Here is a 10,699-nt window from a genome sequence, read left to right on the forward strand (position 1 = left end):
CATCAAATGGGTGGCTTGTGCGGCCCCTATAGATAGGTGGCTTGCAGGTCACCTTCACAAAGACCCACGGCCGGCCAACCATCACCAACAATTCATTTTGGGGGTGACGTACTTGAGATGGGTGGGTATTGATGTGAATAATTTAGTGGCTGATGTAAGATGTTATATGGGCATGTTTGGCAAAGGCCATGAACCTTTTTATTGCAGCATAAATTTAGTGATACCAAAAAAAAAAAAAAAAATGTTTAGTATGGAAAAGTTAAAAAAAAAATATTTTGTAGTAATTTTTATTTATTTGAATAATAGTAAAAAGTGATTAATGTGATATACAAGGTAAAAATATTGAGAAGTTGAATTTTTTTTTTTTTTTTTTGAAGAAAAGTACGAAGTCATTAAAGTCTTTTTCTCGATAGTAAAATTGATAGTCTTAAGGGAACAGTTCTGGCCTTGTAAAAGGCTCTTTTGCTTTTGATAAGAGACCTATCTGGGCTGCAAATTTATGGGTTCCATGGGCTTCAATTGGGCCCAATGTTCGAAACCATAAAATTTTCCTACATTTTCCTTGGGTCACCCAAACGGACATCCTTCCGAGCTTGATCAACTGAACGTTCCAAAAAACCAAGCTCAGACTCGATCAATCGAAAGCGCTCTTTCCCTCTCCGCCTTGAATCCTCAGGTATCATTCACTTTCAAGGCTCACTGATCCTTCTTCTCCTTATTTTAAATTCTAATATATATATATATATATATTTTTTTTCATTCTCTGTGTGACATAATTGGTTTAAAAGAAAACCCAGAAAAAACTAACAAAAAAACCCCATAAGGAGGAGAGAAAAGTGACATAAAAGCTAATGAAATCGAAAGAGAGTGGAAAATTAAATGAATTGATATAATAAGGCTTGGGTGAATTGCAATTTGCCCCTTTTTTTTTCCCATATAAGATTTTGATGTTGAAATTATGATTTGTTGCATTTTCCAGCTCAAATAATTTTCTGGTACAAGTTATTTTCTTTTTGGTAGATCCCATGGGAGAAAAGAAGGCTTTGGTTTATGTATATAAGTATATTATTGGGTCTATGTGCATTGGAAACTTTTCTTTGTTTTAAGAGTTACTTGATTAGCATTTTTGTTGAAGTCAACGCCAATATAATCCAAAAATGTAGGTAAAGGTGCTAGATATGAACTTGGTGGTCTACATCCACACTGCATTGGCACTACAGAAAGCAAATATAATGCACCTACTATTTTCTCTGTTAATGTACCATTTTCTTTGGATAGTAAGTTGCACACACACCCCGTGGTGTTGAAGCTAAAACTTCATCCTAGGATGCATAATTTGAACTAGAGCTCATTGGTTTTAATGTACCAACTTTTTACAGTTAACATATGTAGCTACGTTTTATTTATTTTTTTTAAATAGTGATTCCATAGATTGATAATCCATGATTTCAAAAGATTACCAAGCAGCTGTTAATGGCAATCTTAGTTGTTGCTAAAGCATAGGAAAAATTGAGTTAGGAAAAGAAGCATCGTGCTTGTATTTTTAAAATTTGATTGTCCCACCATTAATGCAATAATGGATCTGAAGGTTAAAACAAGGAATGGGAGTTTGAGAAACTAAAAATGGTTGCCGGTCTTATTTTCTGAGATAGGTTATCTATCTTTCCTTGATGCTAAAACTTTGGTCCTCTTTTAATTTCTTCAATTACAGAGATGCTATTATAGGTCTCTTCTTGTAGAGGAAGCTCCATAGAGATGCAGAAATTGGGTGATTTCAAGCTACCTCACTTCTTCAATTACCCACCATACTTCACGTAATCTTCAATTTCTCTACAATTTTCTTTTTTGGTTTTTATTCTGTTCTGACTTTCCGTATTAAATTTTGACAATTTAATATAAATTGCTGTTTTTTTTAATCATTATGTCAATATAAGTTGTTTGGCCCTTATTGAATCTCAATCTCCTATTTTTCTTTTCTTATTGATTTGCACACTATTTTAACAATAAAAAAAATCCATTGTAATGCGGAAGTGTTTGACCTTTTTCTTCGCTGCAATTCAGCACGGAAAAGGGGACTCTTGTATTTGAAAATTTCCTTGCCTTTTTTTTTTGAGTCCTGGACTGCACCAGGCTCGTTAATAGTTTAGTTTGCCACTTGATGTGCCTTAAATGTACAGTAAATGGTGGATACCAAAGCCAAAGTCCCAAAGCAAGTTGAAAGTCAAAGCTCCTCATCTTCACTTATTCATCAGACCTTTGAAAGATGATTTGGAACATTAATGCTGCATCCAGTTAAATCATTTTTATGGAAAGTTTGTAGGAATGCTCAGTGAAAAGCAATCTGTTCAACAAGAACCATTAGAGACTCTTTATGCCCAATTTGCAAGCAAGAGCCACAGACAATATAATTCCCACTATTATCGGTCCATGGACAAGAATTGTTTGGAGTGGATCTTCTCTGCAATTTGTGATAGAGAGGAAGCATCTAACTTGAATTGAAAGAGTGGTTGCTTCAGAAACCCTTCTTGGCAAAAGGAGTTGGTAAGCAAGAAATGGAAATGCTTTTGATAAGATGCACAAACCCAGGGTGGGCTACTGCTAAAGCTAATGCCCTTGAATCTGAATATCTCTGCTAGTTTTCTTTGCTCCTAGGGACAGGGTAAAAGTTTATGCATGGTGCTTTTCTTGCTGATATTGGAGTGGAAGCTACTGGAATTATAGTTTGAGACCTTATGGGAAAACTCGTTGCAGGATCAGCTTACAAATTCTACTCTAGTTCAGCTTTGAAGGTTGAAGTTTTGGCCACACATGTGACCATGTGCGACAGTGCGAAGCAGTTTATCTTCTTGAGTCTTTGACTAACATAGGAGTAATTTTTAAAACAGTGACGAACTTATGGGGGCCTTAAACATTTTTATTCCTTCCAAATTTGCAAAAGCAAATTGTTCCACTGACAAATTGTCTCATTGGGGGGTTGCTGTCATGGCATCAAAGCATTTATTTCCTAAATACGAGGTTTCTTGTACTCCTATAGAGCTGGCTGAGCTCTTAGTTGTTTGCATCCCTCTTCTCATGTTCATTAGTTCCTTTTTTTGCCTTTTCTTTTGTCCTCTTGTAGAGTTCAGATCCCAAAAGGCAAAAAATTGGATGTGCCTCGATAAAAACTTGGCACCTATTTGCTGGGCCATCGCAATTGTTGGAAACGGTCATACAGTTGATGTGGCATAGAACATGCCCACTTACTATAGCGATATAACGCCTTGACCTTTGGCTCAGGCGTTAAAGAGGCGTTGTGGTAGGGTAAGGGTAGGTTTTTGTGTTTGAATTGTAATGAAAATAAAATTGTAATGAAAATAAAATGGAAGGAAAAATATTCTATTTAAATGTAATGTTTCTTTGAAAGGTATGCAGATTATAGTTTATGGATATTTATTCTCTTTCATTGTAAATACTTTTCTTTTCTTTTTTTTCTTTTTTTTTTTCTTGTGGTCTTTCCCATTTTCATTTTTGATTCTAACACATATCTTTTCAACTTTGCCTTATTCTTATTTTTCATTTGGAGCATTGTGATTTAGAACATGACTTTGGTGTATGTTTTGCAGTTTGCAGCCAGTAAGGGACACCCGTGAGAAGCAGGTACAACTTTGGAAGGAACTCATTCTTGATTACTGTAGAACACAAAAAATATTTGTGATTGGACTGGAAGAAGATTTTCCACTATTTTCAAATGCTGTGATTGAAAGTAAGTTCATCATTCTTGTTACTTTCTAATTTGGTCATTGAAGTTTGGGGTTGAGTCCTAAAACTGTTTGACATTCTTGTATCAGTGCCACTAAGCTTTGCTATTGTGCATGACCTCTGTAAGCAGTGTAAAAGAAAGAGTTGGTATGTTTTTTGCTATTGTAATTGCAAGAATTATCACAACTTAGGGAAAACGCTGGCTACATCTGTGCTATTGCCCCACAATAACTAGTCAAAGTTTTAATTAGAACTCCTTGAAATCCCTTATAAAGTTTAGTTTCACCTAGTAAGGAATCAATGTGGGACTTAGCACCCATGTAATACCTTTGTAATCTACCCACCCAATATAAGACTTAACTTTTTCAAAGTGTCACGATCCCCCACTAAAATCCCTAACATCTTTGTCAAGGCTCACATCACGTTGTAGTGCTCCAATGCCACGTGGTGTTACTAGCTAGGTTGATTCCGATACCATTTCTCACAATTAAAGAAAAACACTAAGCACATCTACATTATTACCTCAAAATGACTAGTCAAAGTTACAATTGAAACTTATTGAGATCACGTATAAACCCAGTCTCACATAGTAAAGAACCAATATAGAACTTAGCAGCCATGCAACACCTTAGAAACTTGTCCTTGTCTCCATACACTATGGAAACGATGCAAGTCCAAACTCAATGTTTTTCAAAAGAGTCCTTTCTTGATGAAGTAATGATTCATGTCTTTCGTGTCTTGGGAGTACTCTATTTCCTGGGATGTCATAAGAATGCCCTTCCTTCTAGGGGACTTGTTAGTAATAGTAGTAGGAGGATCTGGTTCAATTATATTATTGTATCAGTATTACCAAAGAAGTGCAATGCCTCTATAAAAGCGCCAACGTTGGTGGTCTAGTATATTGGAAGGTTGGAGCAGATAGTTCTTATCCATTTTGGAGCTTTCTTCTCTACTCTTTTTTCCCCACCTTGCAATTTTAACAAGTTATTGAAAGGTATTCCAAATTGAAGATAAAATCAAATTGGATGATGAGCAGCCATAAAAGAGACATTCTTGCCCACCATGATCCTTACGGACTTTGTTTCCTTCAATTCTCCAAGGGATTCTGTCCTATCAGATGGATTAAGATGCTCAAGCTAGCTTTAGGCATTATATTGGTTGTCAGGGGAGATAAGATGGAGGAGAAAAACTGATGGTTGTTGACAGCAAAGTTGTAGTTGATTATTTAACCTTACTATCAACAGATGCAGCAATCCGCTTGTTGAGTTTTGGCTTTTAACAGACTAATCTTCAAATGAGTACCTGTATTGAGATTTTTCTGCAGTATGTTTTACATGCCTTTTTTGTTGGATATATCTTTAGTATTCTACTGTGATATTGTAGGATCTCTTACTCATGAAGCCAGGGAAGCATTCCTCTCAGCATTAGTTTCTGAAGGTTTGATATGGTCTCAATCGCTTCTTTTGTTTTTTCTTTTCCTTTTCTTTTGTGCCTACTAAAAGCCAGTGCCACAACATTTATAATTGCATAGGTTGTTGATTAGTTGCCATTCTGATGTAGCAGGACGTGCAGAATGGTTGGATAAAGGCCATAGGAAATGTCTAATTCTCTGGCACCGCATTCAGGATTGGGCTGACATTATTTTACATTTTGTGAGTTAGAAGTGTGATTTTGAGAATAAAATTTCACATTTATAGTTAGTAATTACTTATCAATTCGTTTGATTGAAATCTTCTTGCATATTTGATTAGGTTAAAGATAATGGGTTAGAGGACAGCGTTATAACAGTTGAGGAAATGCGTTCAGGGATTGAATGTCGAGGAACAGGTAAAATTTGATCGAATATAGTGTCTAGACGAAGTAATTTTGTAAATGATACCAGAAACTCAACTCTTTCATGATTATATTTTAAAATGGGGGAGGATGTTTTGGGGAAAGTGAGGGAGAAAATCTTGTTCTATTTTTCTAAAAGGGATTTTCCATGTGGAAGAATATGAAAAAGTGAGAAAGGAAGATGTTTTCCTTCATATTGGGCTTATGGTTGTGTATAAATTTTGCATTGGAGTTCTTACACTTTATGTCTAAAATCTCTCTCCACATCTGTTAATTCAGAGCTTCATGGGATTGACCGTACAATATTAATGCGAGCTTTGAAACTACTAGAACAAAAGGGGAAGCTTGCTATATTCAAGGGAACTTCGGCTGATGATGAAGGCGTCAAATTCTCCATGTAACCCATTCACTTGGTTCCTTTCATATGTTATCAAGCAATGCTGCCTGTTACTGCTGCTCTGGTAGAGTTTGGGCTCTTGTGAAGTGGCGAGGACTAGCTCGTGACATTTTGTTGTGTTTGAGTTGAATCTTGTTAAAGAATATATGATTGAATTGAATTTGTTGTGTTTGATTTGTGTCGAGTTTCACAAGTTGTGTAAAAAATTGTCAATTTTTATGTCATGTGTTAAGTTTGAATCGTGTTGAGACATAAATATAAAATTATATAGGTTAGTTATAATTTTGTTTATTTAATCAAACGTGTCATATCCCTCAATCTTAATCCGCTAATTTCATATTGGGTTTGTAGATCGTGTACCGACATTTCCCACCTAAGTATCAGTTTGAATTAATACAATTTCACTCATGATGTTGCACACCTTTAATATCCTCTATAATAATATTAATAATAAAAGATACTATTGATATACAATGTTGTCACATTTCTAAGTTGCCAGAAAACTCTATGAATCAATATAATCAGCTACATTACAAGACTTGATAAAAATTCACACGACATTCAAATTATATCTATCTCAGATTATACAACATAAACGGCCAAAAATGCAAGTATGAGATGGGGAAAGAAAATCATATGCTAGCCATGGTTCAACCAAAAGACGGAGCCAGGCATTCATCAACCATATCCACGAGATTTGGGTTCTCCAGTGCTGCTGCCACCCGTTCTTTATCATTCAGTTGTTTGTTAACTGCAACATAAAACAGAAATATGAAGGAATATGAAAATCATTTCATAATTTTTATGAGATTGTTCATTGATTGAGAATATGATAAAATGTTAAAAGGTTTTGGCGACATTTGAAAAATACGTCATTTCCTCATCATCATTGAGGTTGCTTATTTCAATGATGCTTCCAGAAGACTTGCATTTTTTTTTTTCTTTCAAGCACTAACAAAATTCATTAATCACAAAAATGAATGAGAGAGAGAGAGAGAGAGAGAGTACCTGCAGCTTCAGATGCATGAGATCCAGGGGCTACCCTTATATCAATCTAACCAAAATTAAGAAAGAGATGTAAGAAAGGATGTACAACTTGTACACATCATAGGAGCTACCAAGCCCAGCTCAAATTCCATATAAACGAAAAAAGTAACAGAGGCATGGATTACAAAAATCATGTTCCAATTGAAACCATAAAGTGGCAATTACAAATAAGCAGATAGTAACGGGACAGAATAAGCATCTTACAGCCTAAAAAAGTGAACCCCCCCCGCCATCACGGACTTTTTTATGCACGATTCATTGCATTTTAACTACACAGGAGCTGAGTGGTTTGTAATTCTATACAGGAATCCATCAAGCACATATGATTCTTCGGATCTAACCAACCTTAGTGATGGTGGTAAGCATATGCCTCCTAGGTGGGGTTGGCAGGAAAATACAAAGCTGCCTATTGATCTCAGTCCATCTGATAGATATAGGGAATATTAATGAATGAGGGTGTCCATTATCTAGCTTTGCTTGTACTTTTTCTCTCTACATATGAAAAACATTATATAGTTGATTCTATGCTCTGTTCTTTGCATGACAACTGAAAAATAACCCTATTTCTCTGCCAAACAAAGAGATATTATATTACCCAATAACATATATTTCCCAAGCACATACATGAACACAGTGATAAATGCCAAAATGTTTTGAATCAGGAGTTACTGTATTTGCATCCTTCTATCCATGTCAGATTAATATCAGTAGTAACAGAAACACTGATTTGTCCTAAATTGGTTCTTGAGGTGATTGTGACATTCGGTGCATGCACCCCTTGGCCATAAACTTCTTTCTACCTAGGAGGCCATTAATGCATTCAGGCAAAGATTAAAAATAAAAAAATAAAAAAGGCAACAACCATAGACACATTCCATCGATCTTATGCATTAATCAGCCTGTTTAGAACAGTGTAGAAAATAATAACAAAATAAATTATTTGGTCCTACATGAAGCATACAACTCTAAAATAGTGAACGAGTCCCCTACAAGTGAGAGGATTCTGTTATCAAGTCACACCAAATTTCTACAGTGAGCCTCCTATAATCTCTAATGTGCTAATGCTGTATCATTTATTGAGCTGAAAGCCTGTTTTCTGAATCCTACATGTCAACATACAATAACGTAATGAATTCTAAAATTAACATGAAAAAGTAGTTGTAAAGTCCGAATATTCGATAATATGTTTCACCTATATGATGAATGAACAACATCATCAACAAAGCTGATAATAAGGAAATAAAAGTTGATACCTTGTAACGAGAGGGCAAGCTCCTCAAAAGTTTCACTCGCAAGCAAAGCCCAATAATTGTTGCCATGCTACAATGTTCAACTGTGGGAGTAAATGTGACCCTGAAGCGAAGCATCATTATCGATCGTGAATAAAAGTTTCATTTTACTCATGTTAGAATAAGAGAACACAATTACATGAATAAGAATGAGACAGAAGAGCTGTGTGTACCTAACATAACTTTGCTTGTCATCTACTTCGATTGCATCTTCTGTTATAACTTTGAGCTCCTCCAAAGAGTATGGGTGCTCCGGGTCTTTTATATCTCTTATATGATTTAAGAATGTTAAGAAAAAACTAGAAAAATAAAAACTTCAGAGTGTAACTGCCTACATAAGCAGGTGCATAACAGAACTTTTAGGTTCTTTTCCATATAACAAAGGGGAAATGAATAATTAACTTCAAACACATCTTAGAAGTATGATGTTGCAAAGAAAAAGGAACATAAACATAATATTTAATAAGTTTAACAATAAACCAAAGGACTTACACTTCATACGTAATAGATCAAGCATACAATATTACAACATTTAGGTGATGATGAAGCAATATTGCATTAATTCGTTAAGACAAAAAAGATACATGTAACTAAAATCAAATCACAGATTTAACACATATATGCCTAGAAAAAAACTGTTTCATTTATTCGCAGAAATTTTGAAGTTCCGTAAATGCACCCTGAAGCTAATACAGAACCAAATGAATTCCATATCCATTTCATTGCATTTTTATGTCAAAAGTAGATGAAGTAAACCAAACTTTTTTTTTTATAAGTAATCGAAAAAGCGTAAATCGCCTCAGGTATACAAAAAGTATACAATAGAAAACACCTAGCTAACTAGAAGAGGAAAAAAAGAAAGAAGAAAAACATGATAGCTAAGCTCTAAAGGAAAAACAAAAGTAGCAGGCCAAAGATAAAGAGTATAAGAGAAGAAAAAAAAACTCAAACTCCTCTACCATCCTCTCGCGGTACTGAAACCTCCAAAGGCACCACAAGAGGCAAGGAAGCACCAACAGCAACTCAACTACTCAGCTTGGCATAACCCTCCCAAAACAGCCCAAAGCGACTGAAAAGAAATTCCATATGGTACAAGCAACCCCAGAAAGAAAGTAAACATGATGAGCGCAAAACAACTTGAAAGCAATAAAAAACAATGTCTCCAATCCAATCCCAATTCCCAAAACCCAGTTCCATCCTGCAAAAACGCAACCTTAAGATGTGAACACATAATATGCCTAATTGAAAACCAAAAAAAAAAAACACAATTTAAGGGAAAGGATATCAAAAACTTCTGGTTGGTCAATGGGTTCCACGGCGTACTCATCCGCATAATCACTGGGCGCGCTTCGAGCTCGACGCTCTTTCTTCTCGTACACGGTTGGGTTCGCATTTATTAATTCAGAAACCATGTCTACCTACAAAAATATAAAATAAAATATATGAATGATTCATTCAGTGAACTTGCTTCTCATTGGGAGAAAATTGGATATTAACAAGAAACAAATTAAATTGCCAAAAATAGAATTCAATTTCTAAATATATGATACTAAAATTACGTACCCAGAAATTCCAGAGACAAAAGTTGTTAACTTTAAGGTAAGCCCAATTAAGGCTTTCAGAGGAAAAGAAAAGGGTTTCTTTCCCTAACAAAAATAAACAAAGAAGAAGATAGAAAGAGAACAAAACTAACCGCTTTGATTGTTCTTCCTCGTCTGGGAGAGTGCCCTGTTTCTCTGTGTCCCTGTCGGTCGGGGGAGCCTTTGTATTATTTATTTTAACACGTGGCCTTCACTGATTTAAAAATGGGGGTGAGCCGCTCTCCCTCTTTTTGAGGTTTCCTTCTTGATAAGTTTAAAGAGAAATTAAAAAAAAAAAAACTTTTTAAGTTCTTGTTTGGAACGCAGAATGCATTTTCCATTAAAAAAAAAATGAATAATTATTACTGAGAATAAAAGAGAATGAAATTGAATAACTATTTATATTCCTTAATTTTGTTTCTTTTTTTGTTCTTTTTATTTTTTATTATTTTTTATTTTATGTTTTAATGTTTTTTTTTTTAGGTTTAGTTTTCTTTTTAAGTTTAAAATAAAATAAAAAAAATAATAATATGGGTGTTTTTAGAAAATGTATTTCATTCTTGTGTATATGAGATTAATCATTTCTATGGGAATAATATTCTTAGGAATAGACTCATACCAAACAAGAGAATAATTATATTATAGGAATAGCCATTCTATTTCATGGGTCTATTTCGCAAACTAAATGGGCCCTAAGACTTGTTCTCTAGGTTAACATTTATAGGGTTAAGCATAACATTCCTATTTATATAGAGGTTACTGGTTAGTGTAATGAAAGTCCACACCCTTGGCCAAATGATATTCATTGAATAGAC

At 34.8% G+C, this 10,699-nt stretch overlaps 2 protein-coding genes across 3 annotated transcripts; one reads left to right on the forward strand and one right to left on the reverse strand.

Moving 5' to 3' along the window:
* Nucleotides 1-582: 582 nt before the first annotated feature.
* LOC132174636 (vacuolar protein sorting-associated protein 25) lies at nucleotides 583-6,259 on the forward strand. 2 transcript variants are annotated; one of them, XM_059586266.1, is made up of 7 exons: nucleotides 583-676; nucleotides 1,712-1,814; nucleotides 3,603-3,742; nucleotides 5,122-5,175; nucleotides 5,299-5,390; nucleotides 5,490-5,565; nucleotides 5,851-6,259. In XM_059586266.1, exons 2-7 carry the CDS (start codon nucleotides 1,756-1,758, stop codon nucleotides 5,970-5,972), a joined length of 543 nt encoding a protein of 180 aa, XP_059442249.1. In that variant the 5' UTR covers nucleotides 583-676; nucleotides 1,712-1,755; the 3' UTR covers nucleotides 5,973-6,259. The 2 variants fall into 2 exon arrangements, with proteins under 2 accessions (XP_059442249.1, XP_059442250.1); XM_059586267.1 differs by having other exon boundaries at nucleotides 5,302-5,390.
* A 172-nt stretch (nucleotides 6,260-6,431) lies between these two features.
* Nucleotides 6,432-9,974, reverse strand: LOC132174637 (protein AE7-like). Its single transcript, XM_059586268.1, has 6 exons — nucleotides 9,868-9,974; nucleotides 9,588-9,722; nucleotides 8,478-8,581; nucleotides 8,269-8,368; nucleotides 6,977-7,022; nucleotides 6,432-6,719 (listed from the first exon to the last, which is right to left on the reverse strand). The coding sequence occupies exons 2-6, from the start codon at nucleotides 9,714-9,716 to the stop codon at nucleotides 6,619-6,621; spliced, it is 480 nt and encodes a 159-aa protein (XP_059442251.1). The 5' UTR covers nucleotides 9,717-9,722; nucleotides 9,868-9,974; the 3' UTR covers nucleotides 6,432-6,618.
* Nucleotides 9,975-10,699: the final 725 nt, after the last annotated feature.

The sequence above is a fragment of the Corylus avellana genome, chromosome ca3 (genome assembly GCF_901000735.1).
Source record: "Corylus avellana chromosome ca3, CavTom2PMs-1.0".
NCBI classification, from domain to species: domain Eukaryota; kingdom Viridiplantae; phylum Streptophyta; class Magnoliopsida; order Fagales; family Betulaceae; genus Corylus; species Corylus avellana.

Excerpts from the sequence above, each read along its gene's own strand:
- LOC132174636 (XM_059586266.1), top strand. The coding sequence starts at position 1,756 with ATGCAGAAATTGGGTGATTTCAAGCTACCTCACTTCTTCAATTACCCA. Across the intron at positions 3,743-5,121 it reads TTCAAATGCTGTGATTGAAA|GATCTCTTACTCATGAAGCC; the intron begins GTAAGTTCATCA and ends GTGATATTGTAG. Across the intron at positions 5,391-5,489 it reads CTGACATTATTTTACATTTT|GTTAAAGATAATGGGTTAGA; the intron begins GTGAGTTAGAAG and ends ATATTTGATTAG.
- LOC132174637 (XM_059586268.1), bottom strand. The coding sequence starts at position 9,716 with ATGGTTTCTGAATTAATAAATGCGAACCCAACCGTGTACGAGAAGAAA. Across the intron at positions 8,369-8,477 it reads GACAAGCAAAGTTATGTTAG|GGTCACATTTACTCCCACAG; the intron begins GTACACACAGCT and ends GCTTCGCTTCAG. Across the intron at positions 6,720-6,976 it reads TCATGCATCTGAAGCTGCAG|TTAACAAACAACTGAATGAT; the intron begins GTACTCTCTCTC and ends TTTATGTTGCAG.